We start from the raw sequence: 16,938 nt of genomic DNA on the forward strand, positions 1-16,938 counted from the left end.
TTGAGCCCTTACTCAATTTATGGAATGGTTAATGGATTAACACAAATATTACTATTGTACTTTTGGTAAACTTTTATAACATGCTTAGGACCAAAAATTGTAACAAAACACCTCGACAAAAGAAATAGCAACAGAAACACGACTCAACACTAGGAAAGATTTCAGGAGAAAACAATACACAGTAAAATAACAATTAGTTTTCTGAATTCAAACTAAAAATAGAACAGTTTTCGCTTTAATGAAAGTTGATAGGCACACTATAAATGGTTAGGCGCTATACTTACATCAAACCCTACGTAATGTACCACCCCCGGCCGAGTTAAAATGCGTAACCGGAAAAGAAGGTGTGCATGCCTGGCACGAACACTCAAAGCGTGTTCTAGCGTGCTGCTCGTACTGACTCAGAGCAAGGGTGAGATGTAGGTGTAAGGGCAGTGCGTGTTCGTCGGGAACCTGGTGCATAAGATCGGTCAAGGCCCGTTCTTACACTGAAAATTGAGAATTGCGAAATTAGGCACGTGTAGACTTTTTGTAAAATTTTGAATTTAGGAACCCCTGATCTAAATGACATTTTAAATGATTTTTTTTTAAAATGCGTTAATTTTATGCAAATTGTTGGTAGTATCATAAATGTACTGGTGTTTGTTTCTAGGATCTTGCTGGGTTCGATTATGCCCAGTTACCTCGGATTTCTGCCATTTTGTAATGGGTAATTAGAAGCATTGCAAGGTCCTACACCACTTAATAACCACAACTATGTCTGATTTAAACTATACTTTCCCATATTTTCGCTGCCGACCAGCGGACATTATAAAAAAAAGCTGAAATAAAATAGTTACGGAATAAAATCAATGCACATTTAATTGGAAACTAACGAATTCAAAGCTTCTAGTGCTTTGCATAAAAAAGCATTATAAATATGTAATTGGTCCCCTGGGAATATTCCTGTCCCTGGGCTTTGTCATAATGAGTGTCATAGGTTTGATGCTTGTTTGGCAAAGAGTATGATGTATGATTTGATTCGATGTGGAATTAAAATCGAAGTGTTCAGTATATTGCTGAAGCTTCCATTTTTACACATGGACACCACTTCATGCTGCGAGAACCCACTTTGGCGCAGTCTCAGGGCTTAATCGATGGCCGGTAAGCTGTCATCGAGACAAGGAGGTTCTCCGATAGTGGAAATATCACATTTGTACAATGAACATATGTGATTTTTCCCTATCTTAATGTGGGTGTCAGGTTAGGATGCGGGTTTTTTAAAAAATAGTTTTTGTAGAATTTAGGATTTTAACTATAAATATCAACTTTTTATACTTTGCCTTTAGTTATTTAGGGACAAAATTAGTAACAGTGAATTTAGTAATTCTATCAGAATCGGTGATTTTCATTCAAGTAGCATAAAAACCATTCTGATTTGTCAAAATTTCCATAGAGTCTCGATCAATCAATAGTGAAATGATATCGGACTAAATTCGTTGATCTGTTGAACTAACGGTTGTCGGATTATGATTGTATCGACCATTGTTGCGAATCGAGGATCTACTGGAATTCTGACGATCAAATGGTCGTCTCTTTTTCAATTCACGACTTGTAAAATATGAACTGTTATTCATTTTTTTTTGTTTTTTAAAAGAAGCCAGACAGGTTTTAAAAGAAACGTTTTTTTGGCTATTAATTAAAATGTCGGGGATTTGAGATAAGAGTAGCTTTCGGATAGGTTGCTTTAAATCTTGTATTCAATTCAAGTTAAGTAGTTATCCGCAAATGAAAATTTGGACTTATATGAATAATTGAACATTTTGGACTTATGAAAAACACACAACTGTGCATTTATTCTAGAGTCAGATCCATACAGCGTCAGTGTTTATTTGGTCGAAGTGTACTAATTCATTGGCAGATCTGATTCTAGTTGTAATGTACGACAAGACTACTGACGGACGTGACAGGACGAGAGCCCAGTTTAGAGGTTTCGACATCAACGATGTGCGGCTGGATCACCCTCCCAAAAAAAAAAAAAAAAAAAAATGGTCCCCTGGGAATATTCCTATTTCATCAGAATCTACCGTAACGACCATCATTGATCCAACCAGGCGGCCAGCAAACTCTCGTGGGTGGGTTGCTTGTTGTTATCCTTTTATCATGTTGTGCACCTGTCGTCACACACGCCGCTACTGCGGTACTGTATTTCCATTTGCCAATTTACCAGCTCATCGAATTTTCCCACCCAACACAACACGAGACACGTGTGCGCTCGTGGTCGTCGTCGCGGTCATGGCAAATTGGCGCGCGCACACATGTTGTTTGTTTGCTGTTGATGAACTTTTTTGAACTCCAGCAACAACACCGGCACACCGTTGTGTTTCAAGGTGTAGGTGTGCGCAGTGCTCAACCGGCCAAATTACATCATACCACCATGGGTAGGTTCCTCTCAATGAGCAGCTGCTGTTGGTGGTGGTTTGTTATGATTCATGCGTTTGCACCTTAGGTTTGCTAGGGTGGCTTGTACAAACGTTTGATTTTCAACAATTATTTAAAGTTTTTTTAATTTCCAACAAATTTTAAAAGATTGATCAGTCATAAAATGAAAACCCATTTTATGTTTAAAAGTATTTTGAACCTCCCCAATATGACCCAACACAAGCGCGTTGATTGGAAATGGCCATAACCTGTTGGTTTCGGCTGATGCACTGTTCCGATGACCTTGGGTCTTCTGCAAACCACCAAACTCCACATTGTGCAGGGCGTTGGATGCTTTCAGCTGGTGCTTGCAATTCAGAATCGAAAACAAAACAACAATTGCTATTCGCTGATTGAGTCAGACATCTGTAGCTTGGAAAAAATAAAAAAAGGTGAATTGATTAAAAAAGCAGATTAAAATTTCAAATTTCGCCAGCGGCTCGACCGACTGATGGTCGGTTTGTTTACTTGAGCTTGTTTTTTTTTCTTCTCAGAAGTGAGAGAGAAATGAATTAATCATCGCTCATCTTGTCAAGGGGTTTGCCGTATCCTTCGTGAGCAACTGGTGAAGCTGTCCTGTTGGCGTGACAAACGACCGAATGCTTGTGACATTGATTAGATCATTTTTGGGGACACATTTTGAGTGATGAATTGTTCTTTTTTGCAACGTTTAGGGTGTGCGTCAGAAGAAATTAATTATGTTTAGTTAAAATAAACCTTAAAAAAGAATGTTCCAAAATTTGCAAATTTATCCTGAATCGGTATTCGGAATGTCTCATCGCCTACACAGAAAAAAAGTTGGATTTTCTAAGGTTGAAAATTTGGTAGGTTGAATATTACCTCTTTTTTGAGTAATATTACATAAAAAATGTGTAAAAATGTGAACCAATTCCTGATGTAATATTATAATTTTTTTTTCAACACAAGATCTGTCACCATTTCCTGATGAATATTCCCATAATTTTTTTCTGTGTATATAAATCCCAACCCTCCATAATCAGGACAGATTTAAAGTGTCTCGTATCTTGCATCTTTATTTATGAAGTTAAACCCTTTTTTCAGCGAAAACTGCAATAAAAATTTGACCTAAAAAATGTAAAAAAAAAATTGTTTATCTATTCAGATTTTTTCATTAATATTTATTCACCAATAGTATTATTGAGTGTCCGTCTAATCCCAATCGGTGTTTATCCGGCTAAATTTTAAATTTTGGGGTTTTTTTGTTTCGGCTGATCAGTCAATTAATATGCGGTTGGTCCGTTTTATACCAATGCATTGTTATAAAACGAACCTACCGCATATTAATTGACTGATCAGCCGAAACAAAAAAAAAACCAAAATTCATACAAACAGTCGTTTTCCCACCAAAAATAAATTTTAAATACCAGCAATTTTACCTTATTATTTGAGATTCCCAAAAAAGTGTCCACGTGGTTTATGGATGATCCCTACAGTAAAATTAAGTAAAAAATTGGGATGGTTTAAAGGAGAAACATTTATACAATTCAAGAGGTACATATTTTTTTGAAAATTACTATGGTTTTTTTAATGTGTAAAAAAACAGGTTTATATTTTTCACTTTCAATAAAATGAATATATATCACAATAATTCAAAAATTTTGTATTTGAACCTAGACAATACCAAAATTTGCTATGATACACATATTAAATAAAAATTAGGGTAATATTACATCTGGAAACAAGTACATCTCTTATGTCAGAAAAAATATGTAATTTTCCCTCTAAAAAAATTTCAATTTACTACTATACTAACCTGTTAAAATGTCACATATCATAAAAGAGGTAACATTAAACTTTCCAATTGTACACCTTCCCAACTATGTAACACAATTGTTTACTGTGCAATATTATGCTCTTAATTCTTATAATATACCGTCAATCGAGATGGCATTGATATTCGGCTGACGTTGATAGCCATTTACCTTTTATTTACTTATCAAATTTTTATAATTATGCTGAGTTTGATTTAGAAACTTTACATGTACCTTGATAAACACTTTTCAACAAAGTTTTAAGATTTTTTTTTTTTAAAGTGAGTTCGAACAGAAATACTGATAGAATTTTCGAATTCTTTTGTCATCTGTTCTAAGTGGAGGTAAAATTAGTTTTAAAATAAAATGTTTCAAGTTTTACTGATACAGGATTTAGAAATGTCTTTTTTTATCTTTTATGCTTTTTCATTTGAAACAAATTCATGTTAAATGTGAACAAATTATGATTCATGCTTCAAAGTCAGTTGAAACGGCAACAAATGTTAACATTTGCATGAAAAAATGTTTTGAAATGAATTTGGGGTAAATTACAAAAAAAACCTTATGGCAACATTTTTTAATAATTCAACCTTTTAAATTTAAATGTACTTACTTTACTTTACTTTTACTGCTCGTACAACCTCCGGGTCATGAGCTGTCTCCAGATGCGCTGCCACTGGACTCGGTCCTGGGCTGCTACTCTCCAATTCCGCTGCGGAACTCCCACACTTTCCAGATCTTCCTCCACCTGGTTCAACCACCTTGCACGTTGCGCCCCCCTCCGCCGCGTTCCAACCGGCTCCGAATTGAACACCAACTTCACCGGATTGATAGTCTGGTTCGGTTGGCGCGCATCCAGCGCGTCCGGCATTCTCGCGACGTGTCCGGCCCACCGAATTCGGCCAGCCTTGGCGACCTTCCGAATACTTGGCTTGCCGTAGAGTTGCGCCAGCTCGTGGTTCATCCTTCTCCTCCATACAGTGTTCTCACGCACGCCGCCAAAGATCGTCCTAAGCACTCGTCGCTCGAAAACTTCAAGCGCTTGCAGGTCCTCCTCGAGCATCGTCCACGTCTCGTGCCCGTAGAGGACGACGGGTCTTATCAGCGTTTCGTACATGGTACACTTTGTACGCCGGGAAAGGTGACCAGACCGTAAGGTCTTGTGGAGTCCGTAGTAGGCACGACTACCGGTGATGATGCGCCTCCGAATTTCTCTGCTGCAGTTGTTGTCCGACGTAACCAACGATCCGAGGTACACAAACTCCTCCACAACCTCGAACTCGTCGCCGTCGATCGTCACGCTCGGTCCTATGCGAGTCCTAAGGGACTCGGTTCCTCCTGCCAGCAGATACTTCGTCTTCGCAACATTCACTTTCAATCCAACCTTATCCGCTTCCCGCTTCAATTCAGTGTACCGCCTGGCCACATCCTCGAACGTTCTGCCGACAATGTCCATGTCGTCGGCATAGCAGATGAACTGGTTGGACCGGTTGATGATCGTGCCCCGCATGTTGAAGCCCGCCCGCCTCATAACACCTTCAAGCCCAATGTTGAAAAAATTTAAATGTATATAAACTGAAACTTAAACCGTTAAAATACTTAGTAAAACAAACATTGAAATGAATTATTTAATAAAAGATAAACAACAGTCTTTGCTATGGTTCTTTTGGCAAAAGCAATTCCCTTGTGGACTTTTAATTTCAAATCTGTTAGAAAGACAGCGACTGATCACAGTCACCCCCGAATTCAAAAAAAAAAAATCCAGGACAACTGAAATCAAAAAAAAAACCTACAAGAATCACAACAAGCTCTTACCAGTTGCCAAATATTTGAAAAATAAATTAAAATCCTATCAATGTCAAGGATTTTGAAAAAATCTATAGGATTTATTGAGTTTTAGAAAAATGATAGGTTATGATAAAATATATTTCATGTTATAAATACCCAAAAAAGCAGAAAAGTAAATTTGCATGAAGATTAAACTTACAACATTCGAATTTATGGGAGATTGCAAAAAAAAAAGACATAAACAAGCATAAAAGATGCCCAGACAATGCGTCAACGTCAGAAGAGTGGGTTAGTGTGCAAAAGTAGTAGCAATACGCCATATAGTCTCACAGTGTGCCTAGTGCTATTTTTCCATGTCTTTTTTTCTGTTGTAAATGCTGTCTGTGGGAAAGCTTTTTGTCGGTGTCTCCGCCAGCTTGAGCTGTAAATAAAGTGTACACGACATCTATTATTACTCATGAAACCGTTCGTCTTTTTTTAAGGTGTGTGAATGTGTGTTTGAGGCACACACACTCACTCACTCACAAAAAATCCAGTGTCTAGTTCAATTGTTGCTGAGCTTCGTTTTATTTCTTCTTTTGCTTTGAGAGGGCACGTGTCATCGCACGTTTGCTGGCGGGTGTTTTTTTTTTATTTGAGAGATGTAACTGAGATATCATGAGTGGAGATTATTGGTTACGAAAGTGGTTTTGGATTACTCCTCGAAATTGATTGGAATTTGTTGTTAGACTTATTAGGCTCATAGAATTAAAAGAGGTTAAATTATTGAAAAAATATGAACTTCACAAAAAGACTAACATGAATTTTCTGGAAAACTGCATTCATTTTTTTTGTTATGGTTTCTTTACAACTACACAAAACGAAACTTTTATTACTTTGTTGATAACTAGTTGAATAGTCAACTTTTATCTTTGAAACTTGTTACCTGCCCAGATAAAACATATTCTTCTCACCTACACCTTACTGGTTGCGTTGTGGTTATGTACACATGAATTCCTCTGTTCGACTGAAGCCCTGCAGCTCGGGCCTGTTTGTGTGTGCTGTTTGTTTACTTTGCACAAACAAACGATAACTATACCTCACACACCGGCGAGAGACCGGCTTTGGCAGAGCGGCAGCACTATCAGTTCAGAGGCCCATTGAACCAGAACAAACAACCGTCATGGCATCACATCGCTCAAGCCAGCGGCCAGATCCATTCTCGCTGTTATCTTCTATTTTTAGCGGAAAAACCGCGAGCGAATCGCAAGAGCTATCATTTTCAAAGTATAGTTAGTGGGGGTGAGATGGGTAGATGGATTCTATTGTGGACTTGGACCACCTCTTCTCCCCTTCTCTTATCAGTCACTTTGAGCACATCTTGAACAACTCAATCACGTCTTGGAGATATTTCTGTTGATGGCGTCGATTTAATTTGGAAATGATTTTATGAATCTTGAGTCTGCCGTCGTCCTGACGCAATTCACGTTGAAATTAAACGTTCGTCCTCAAATTTCTGGTTCGGTGGTGCCGAAATTGAAATGGAAGTTTGAGTGATTGCTAAATGATATTTTATTCAAAATAATTGATGTTTTGTTCATCAAGATTGATTTTTGTAATGGATTTTTGTAATAGATTAATATTGCCTGCAAAAATGTGTAAATTTACATCTTTTATTGCCGTAAACTTGCATTTTTGAAATCAGATGAGATACAACCATCCAATGTGACCTTTAAAAATTCAGGCGAGACCATTTTATTGTATCTTTAAAACTACACAATGATAAAAAAAGTAAATTTTTGTTGGGTATAAAAATGCATGGTTGAATATTATCTCTTTTTTCTGTAACCTCGATTAAGAGGTTACATACATGTAAAAATCTCAAAAATTCATATTTCCGGTTACACTACACGACAAAACAAAACTTGTGTCACGGGAAACACGATATCTCATCCGTTCCTTAGAGAAAATGCTTCCCCGAATCCGATGCAATCGACAGAATTTGATTTTATGTCCACGCGGACTGACGCGAAGTGGGTAAATTTTTTAACATAAAAAATCTAACAATTTTAAAAAAATCCATGCGTCTCCTCCCAATTATATGAGCCATCTACAAGAATATGGAAGCGCTACCAACTTCGCGTCAGTCCGCGTGGACATAAAATCAAATTCTGTCGATTGCATCGGATTCGGGGAAGCATTTTCTCTAAGGAACGGATGAGATATCGTGTTTCCCGTGACACAAGTTTTTTTTTGTCGAGTAGTGTTATTTATTAAATCCTTTCAAAAGATGATTTCCAATCACTCCAGAAAGTTTCATAAAGATATTTTATGATTTAAGTGAGTCGAAGACGATTTAAGTTTAAAGTTTTGCTATGCGCAAAGCGAACCGTCAAACTTTGTGATAGTTTTTCTCAAAACACCGAGTTGATTTGCGGGTGCCACGATATCTCGAGATGGGATGGACCAAATTGGCTGAAATTTGGAGTGAGGACTCTCAAGACATATCCCGTGTGCATGACGAAGCCCGATTTTGAAATTTAGGCTTTTAAAAAATTACAAAAATCAAAAACTGTTGATTTTTTATATGGAAAGCTAAAAAATATTTTTATCTTTAAAAAAAAAACTCGGCCTTCGTCATGCACACGGGACCAGTTTAGTGAGTCTTCACCAAAATTTTGAGCCGATTTGGTCAACGCAGTGTTGAGATATCGTGGCACCCGTTTTTTGAAACTGCTAACTTAAAATAGCTATATCTCGGCAATGGTACATCCAAATGTCTTCATATTTATTTTGTTAATAGATGAAAATGTATATTTTAATGCCCTGAAAACAAATTTAAAAAAATATTTAGTGTGTGCTCATACCAACCCTTGACATTTTTGCCAATTTACATGTATGTAACGCCTTAATGTGGAATATATAAAGTTCCATATAAAAAATTCTGTTCAACTGGATTTTGAATAAAACAGTACTAATATTGTATTGCTGTGTTGTATTGAAATTACATTTCTGTTTGGTTTTACCAGAAGCATTATGATTCAGCAGTACGGATTTTTTCTTTCTTTCATGATACGCAAATAGAACTTATCATAAACTTAAGATAGTGATAATTAAAAACAGTCTCACCTTTGACACCCCCGATCTAACCCTCTGGTATTTCCCTTCTCTCCCATTTTTCTTCTGCAGCTACCAAGAAACAGAACGGTGCCACCCTGCGGTCCAACAGCCTCAACTCGGGCTCGCGGACGCCACCCCTCGAGCGGAAAAGCAAGTTCAGCGCGTTCGGGCGACTCTTCAAGCCGTGGAAGTGGCGGAGAAAAAAGAAAAGCGAAAAGTTCGAGTCCACCTCCAAGTGTAAGTTTTGCTTCTTCATTTTTTTTAAATTTTTGCCCGAGAATTGGCATGTCCTGTCGCCGGAAGGTGGGCCGCCAAAAAGGACGACCAAATACGACGATCTGCTATCTGTTTGAAAAAGTTTTAATTTCTTTTCCTTTATGGGCCGAGCTTTTCCCGCCCGCTGTGCTGCTACTGCTCTAGCTGTCTTTTTGTTGAGCCTCGTCAACGAGATGAGGTGATTTTGATTGGTGCTTGAAGAAGATTTTCAAATTGAAGAGCGTTTATGCTGTTGAGAGCTTGGAAGTTTATTTAATGATTTGATTTCTTGAATTTGGGATTTAATTTTCTTTTTTTGATATTTTCATTTCAAAATACGTCGACTTATTTTGGTGCAGATTTTTTCTATGGATTCACAAAGCATTATAGGTTTCTATGTAAAATACTCAAACTTTCATTAAATACCCTATTTTTATAATTTTCAAAAACGCAATTGTTTGGAAGATTTTAGCTTTAAGTAAAAATTCTTACAATTTCAAGCTCAGCATAAAAAAACCGTATTTTGTGAAAAAAAATATTATTTCACTTGAAAAACTCGAATGGATTGAGAATTCATACAAAATATATATCGTCACTTGATTACCCATATTTCAAATTATGGAATTTTGTGTTTTTTCAAAAAACATACGGTATTATTTGAAGGATTTTGCGTATTCCTCGGGTAAGTTTGCAATAGGTCTTAACTGTCATTTGTAAATTAAGTAAAATTTTGATCGGTTTACGAATAACCAATTTTAAAAATGTAAAAAATACTCTCAACTTAAAAGCAATTAGAAATCAGTTTGCTTTATAGATTAACGCAAACTAGTGATGGAGTGATAATCGCTGATAGGACCTATTGAGTACTAATCCTAGATTAATACTTTTAAACTTGAAACATAATTTAAAAAAAAAGTTTACAGTTTGAAAAGATTTTGTTTGAAAAAGTTCATTTTACAAAGTAATTAAAAATTAGTTTTTGGAAGTTTTTGCAGGGGTTTGAAAATTTGTTTTCAAAATGTATTTAAAAATATATGAGTTATCTTTAACACCTAAACCTCCAAAGGGAGACACTGATATGAAAATTTCCCCTTTTTCTCGAGCTTGGGAGTTTAGATGTTAAAGGTTCACAAATTTCAATAATTTTAAGCAATAAGCTGAGCATTATTAGTTCACAAGATTTAGCCATTTTAGGATTAATTTACTTTTTGTCAGTTAGGTTTTTTTTTTGAAATAATAGAAATAATTACTTAAATTTGTAATAACTTGATTATTTATTTGTTTATATCGTTTATCAAACCGAATTTGGTACATACGAAAACAAGCCCCAATCAAAACAAATCAGTGTTCAATATGATCAGTAAACAGTGGCATTTTTCATTAAATGGAACCATTTGACATTGCCTGTATCGCACCTTTTATGTGTAATGTTTTTGACGGTTGCAGCTAAAACTGAAAGCAACATTCACTTGCCATTTTCATTTACATTTTCTTCTTTAATTTTAAGATTTTTCGTTTGATTTCGACTTTTCTTTTTCTTCTTCACCCATCATCCACCTGCAGCTCTAGAGCGTAAAATATCAGTACGTGCCAATCGCGAGGAACTTGTACAAAAAGGTATCCTGCTGCCCGAGAGTCCAACGTCGGCGCTGTCCATAGCTGGTGAGTTTGCCTTAATTTTTTTCAAACCTACTTTTAGACTACAATCCCCGAGGGTTTCTTTTCCCGTGGTAAGATTCCTCCATTCCCTGGCGCTAACATAAAACATATACTAACTTGTTATTCGCTAGTGTTTTTTCGCTAACCATCTTGTATACTAAAGTCATTTCGATATTATTGTCTGTTTCTCTCATTCCCTGTTTCATACAAAAAAAACTCCTTGTAATTTCGAAAAAAACAACCAAAAATCAAACCCATGAAGCCATTTGTATCAGTCCCACGGAATCGCTGACGTGGTCAACATCATCCCATAGACAGCTACAAACCTTCCATCAGCCGAACCATTATCGAAGCCAAAGTAAGTTTAGAGCCTAAACAGTTCAAACAAGTTTCATTGTTGTTGCAGTTGCCGCTTGTGCAACAAGATAAACATAAACTGATTTTTACTTATTACGCGTGTGTGTGTTTTTCTTTCTATTTCTTCTGTCACTCTAAATGTACTGTTTCTATTTTCGTCCTAATTGGGTCCAAAATAGGTACAAAATTGTTTGTGCGCTATTTGTTCATCCAGTTGTGCAAAATAATGTGCTGTTCATTTTCTTTTCTAACAAAACACTACTTGTTCCATGTGTGTAGTACGTGTGTGATCATCTTTTCTCACCCTTCGTTGCAAATGTTGTTCATCTTTCACTCATTCAGTACACGTTGAAAATACACAAACAAAAAACTACGCACGGCATTTTCTCTTGCAAAAGTGTGCTTTATTGTGTTTTGTTTAGCGGGTACAACAACAACCGCAAAATAATGAATCGCTCACCTACATCTGTCTACACTAGCAAGAAAGCTCCACCATTACACACATAAGTGGTTTTGTCTATATTTTTTTTGCGAACTATTTGCCTTTCTTTGGTGCGCTTTTCTTTTCCTCAGGCAAGGGTCTTATTTGTTTTCCGACACCCGAATCAAAGTACACTATAACGTGTGAGGAGCAAAAGCACAAATAACCAATAATAATAATAAACGCACACTGTTTAGGTTTGCAAATTAGAGGTTCGCCCCCGTCGTTGGAAAAAGTTATGATGGGTCGTTTGCATGTTGTTGCGACACCCCATCAATGGTTGTTTTGGAATAATTAGTTTACCATTTTGAATTAATTTAACACCTCCAGGTTGTTGATTAGGAGTTGGATTGGCGTTTCCAGTGCTGGATGTTACTAGGTCGGAGTTGTTAACATCAAGCAGAAAAGGGCACGGAGCAAGTTTGGATGTAATTAAGACATGATGGTGTAATTTTGTTTAGCATTGGTTTTTCTATAACATCAAAACAACAAGTTATTTTTCGATATAACTTAAACTTCACATTAAAAAAAATGATGATTTTTACACATTATTTTAGGTAAAATAACTCGAAAATTGGGTAATATTGAACCAACAAAATTTTCAACCATCCAAAATTCTACTTTTTTACTGTGTAAAATGCGATTCAAATATGAGTTTTACCATCACATAGAAATTTTAGTTTGTTGTGTGCTTGTGTGTGTGAGTTTTTAATGTGTTTGGGAGTGTGTATGAGTTTGTTGTTGTTGTTGTTGTTGTGTGTGTATGTGTGTGTGTGTATGTGTGTGTGTATGTGTGTGTGTATGTGTGTGTGTATGTGTGTGTGTGTATGTGTGTGTGTATGTTTTTTTTTTTTTTTTTTTTACAAGGTCGGAATCTGCTATCAGACACCTGAGAATTCATTTCTCAGGTAGTGTGGGGTTGGGAAAACAAAAAGAGTTTTCCCGACCCACTAAACCAGTCCTTGAACGCCGTGCCCTTTTCCCCCCGGGACCACCTTTCGGTATAACTTCGGGGGGAGGCGTTGCATTTTCTGCACTAGTCTACTTACAGGATCCATGCCGGGTACTAGAACCATTTCCTGTTCCACATACATATGAGTCCATGCGAGGGTTTAACCGCGCCCAAGAATCGCGTTGCTTTTGATCGGCTAGTCATATGCAGCCCTCTCCTTGGACCATCGAGACGTGTACCGATTTGGTAGAGCCGACCGTCATAACGTGCTCTCCTTCACAGCCACACTCGTGGGTTCTCGACTCCTGTGACCATCGAGACGTGTACCGATTTGGTAGAGCCGATAATCATAACGTGCTCTCCTTCACAGCCACACTCGTGGTTTTTCGACTAGGCTCCTAGTCGTTCCTCCTCTGATCGTCTCTCCATCTCCGCTGGAGAGCCGAAGTGATCTGCGTCACCGCTCCGACGACCGCATTCCACTTGGCGATGTCGCTGCACATTATTATCCGGGCTGGAGTCTGCTCCGATAATGGCCAGCATTTCGCTTCGCGCTGCCTCGAAGCGAGGGCAGCCGAACACCACGTGCTCCGGTGTTTCCTCGCAATCGACGCAGTCCGGACAGAGAGGGGACTCTGCATGTCCGAACCTGTGCAGGTACTTCCTGAAGCAGCCATGGCCCGACAGGAACTGTGTGAGGTGGAAGGTGACCTCTCCGTGCCTTCTGTTCACCCACGCGGATACAGACGGGATCAGCCGATGCGTCCATCTGCCTTTCTCCGTAGTGTCCCACTCGCGTTGCCACCTTGTCAGCGATTCGGCTCTCGCGGCTTCCCGGATACCTCTCGTGCCTCTTCGGGTGTAGCACACGGTGTCCTCTTCTAGTGTGATTCTGATGGGGATCATTCCGGCTATGACACCAACTGCTTCCGACGAAATGGTCCTGTACGCGCTTGCAACCCGCATGGCCATCAGTCTCTGCGTTCTGTCGAGCAGCGCTCGATTTCGCTTCGTCCCCAGCGCCGTCCACCATACCGGTCCGCCGTACCTAAGTATGGACGTCGCGACACTTGCCAAGAGGCGGCGCCTACTGCTCCTGGGTCCAGCGTTGTTCGGCATCATCCTCGACATGTGTGTGTGTGTGTGTGTGTGTGTGTGTGTGTGTGTGTGTGTGTGTGTGTGTGTGTGTGTGTGTGTGTGTGTGTGTGTGTGTGTGTGTGTGTGTGTGTGGGTGTGTGTGTGTGTGTGTGTGTGTGTGTGTGTGTGTGTGTGTGTGTGTGTGTGTGTGTGTGTGTGTGTGTGTGTGTGTGTGTGTGTGTGTGTGTGTGTGTGTGTGTGTGTGTGTGTGTGTGTGTGTGTGTGTGTGTGTGTGTGTGTGTGTGTGTGTGTGTGTGTGTGTATGTGTGTGTGTATGTGTGTGTGTGTGTGTGTGTGAGTTTCTTGAGCGTGTGTGAGAGTTTGTTGTGTGTTTGTGCGTGTGTGAGTTAATTGTGTGTATTTGAGTTTTGTGTAGATGTGTGTGAGTTTTGTGTAGGTGTGTGTGAGTTGTGTGTGTGTGTGTGAGTTGTGTGTGTGTGTGTGAGTTGTGTGTGTGTGTGTGTGAGTTGTGTGTGTGTGTGTGTGTGTGCGTTATGTGCGGGTGTGTGACTGTGTTGTGTGTGTGCGTGTGTGTGTGTGTGTGTGTGAGTTTTTTCTGTGTGTATGTGAGTTTGTTATGTGAGTTTGTTGTATGTGTTTATGAGATGTTGTTGTGTGTGAGTTTGTTGTTGTATTTGTTTGAGTTTGTTATTGTGTGTGTATTGCGGTGCTGTACATCGAAAAAACACTTAAATTGAAAATATTTTTAAATGGAGTCAAACATATTAAAAATGTTTATAAACGATTTTGAAGTTGTTTCCAGCTGATGGTAGGGGAAATCTACCCTTTCCAATCAAAAACCTATCTTCGTCATATGGAGAGTTTGATGCTCGATTAAAGCTCCAAAAATACTATTTGGGCTATAAACTTACCAGCAACAGCACCGCCTCGAGTAAGCACGCAAATGTATGCCACTTACTGGCCAAAAAGATCACATTTAATGCACTTTTGATCATAATTTGTATTTTGCGAGACCACTTCTCATCATTTTGTTGGCACACACAGTGACACACACGAGAATCCCTCAAACGCTTAATGAATATCGCCAAAATTAACTTTTCACTTTCGCTTACTTTTTCACGGCGCTTAAGATATGAAATTGCTTCCAACTACCGGCAACATGTTCTTTTGATCATTATTAAGGTACTCAATTGAAGAATAATCCCGAAAAATGTAATAAATTAGCAAGCGCCATCAAAAAAACAAACGCGCCAAGTCGTTTGACGTTTCAATTTTCACTTTGCATTCCACTCGAAGGCTGAAGAAAACCGAGCGAGAGACGAAGGCAAAAAAGAACAAAGGCTGGCCGTCCACACCACCAGCAGCACAGCCAGCGATGCCAGGAAACTTTCCCTATAAATGCCACTTTTCGTGAGTGTTCGTTTGAACTGTCAGCGCAAATGGCAACACTCGACAGAGTGTTGGAAGAAAAAAGAACTAAGCCGATATTAGAAAAATGGGCGTGGCCCAATGCATTCGCCTCGATTAGAATACCCTTGGGAATTTTTTTTGTTAAATGCTTGGTAAAGAAATAGAATAACTTTTAGTGAAAGTGAAAATAAACAGAAATGTTCACAAAAACTTGCTCTACTCGTTGGTGTACTTGGTTTTAGTAAAATTCAAGGGAGACTCTAGATTATCCAGCATCATTCAAACACGACCGCTTATTAGGATTAAAATGGGTAGATTTCCCCTATTCAACATTTCGTTAAAATGTTGAAGCATTTTGAAAAAATATTTTTTTCGCCCCCTGAATTTTCTAGCCGCTTTTGAAGGACAGAAATTAGAAAAAAAAAATTGCAACAGTCTAATATTCAGCTTGATTTTTCAATTCTGAGGGCAGATTCAGATTCAGCGGGCAAAATTACATGGAAAAACTTAAATTTGAACAATTTTCGAATTCCGTTAGGGTGGTCCCATATGGTTTTCCCTTGAAAATTAGACTTTTTTAAATGAAGATATGTATAAAGAAAAACACTCCTGAAATTTTTTCAGCGTTTTTAGTGCTGGATCTCCTCTTTCAAATGCAACCTGGCGCTTAAAATTGCGCCTTTTCGAGATATTTAGGTTTTAAATTTGCATCTTTTTTACCTTAAAATGGCTGTAACTTTTGACCCTTAAGTCCAAATTGACATGTCAAAAAATAAAAATGTTCGTTTTTCAGAGCTCTAAAAGTGCCCCCAATATCACTCTCTCTAAAACTTAACCCTGAATTGCCACGTTCACTAAACTGAGTTTTGCTCAGATGCTTTCTATAAATTTGGTCGTAGAAGGTGTAGATTTCGAGATACAATTTTGATGGCTTCGACAAAGTTGCTTGAATTGGCAAGCCTAACAACTTTCTAGAAGACGAAAAAAATCCCAAAAATATTCCTAAAAAGTTAGATTTTCAAAATCACCCTAATCGTGAACCACCCTAATTTTCAACGAAACCAAAACTTTCCCCTTTTCATTTGCAACAACTCTTCTGAAAACACGAAAGCTCCAAAACTTCATCATTTTTCGGAAATCCATTTTCCATTTAATTTTTTGATCTGGACCACTGTGCGTTGTGAATATCCATTTTCAATACAAAAATATATTTTAATTTGCACTTAAATAGAATGACATATTTTTTGCAGGTTTTTAGAGACATTTAACAGATTTTGATACTTTAAAGTTAACAAAAAAACTTAACTTTTTTTTCCCTGAAGTTTTAGGTTAATTTATAATCTGTGGATCAAAAATTCTTTTTTTATTTAACTTGTTTCATTTGACGTAAGAATTACTTAAAGTTAATGGCCTATCTACAATCACTTAGCTTAGAAAATTTCACTTAGCTTAGGAATTTGAATCAATGGAAATGAATCTGAGTTTCTACAATGGAAAAGTAATCAAATTAGAAACTGACGTTTGGTTTGGAAAATTTCAAAATCTACGGTAAGTTGACGTTTCCATATCAAAGGTAAACAAACAACTGCATAGCAACGTATATCAGC

The 16,938-nt window shown here is 37.9% G+C and overlaps 1 protein-coding gene across 6 annotated transcripts in view; it reads left to right on the forward strand.

The window, feature by feature from the left end:
* Positions 1 to 16,938, forward strand: part of LOC120412567 (myb-like protein Q) — a 175,570-nt gene that overhangs the window by 23,723 nt on the left and 134,909 nt on the right. For 4 of the 6 annotated variants that reach the window (XM_052710842.1, XM_052710844.1, XM_052710847.1 and 1 more), the window contains exons 2-4: positions 9,189 to 9,356; positions 10,938 to 11,036; positions 11,296 to 11,391. In XM_052710842.1, the coding sequence (XP_052566802.1) occupies positions 9,189 to 9,356; positions 10,938 to 11,036; positions 11,296 to 11,391 (363 nt within the window). The remainder of the gene's footprint in view (positions 1 to 9,188; positions 9,357 to 10,937; positions 11,037 to 11,295; positions 11,392 to 16,938) is intronic. The other 2 variants (XM_052710845.1, XM_052710846.1) reach the window with 2 other exon arrangements.

The sequence above is a fragment of the Culex pipiens genome, chromosome 3 (assembly GCF_016801865.2).
Source record: "Culex pipiens pallens isolate TS chromosome 3, TS_CPP_V2, whole genome shotgun sequence".
NCBI classification, from domain to species: Eukaryota; Metazoa; Arthropoda; class Insecta; order Diptera; family Culicidae; genus Culex; species Culex pipiens.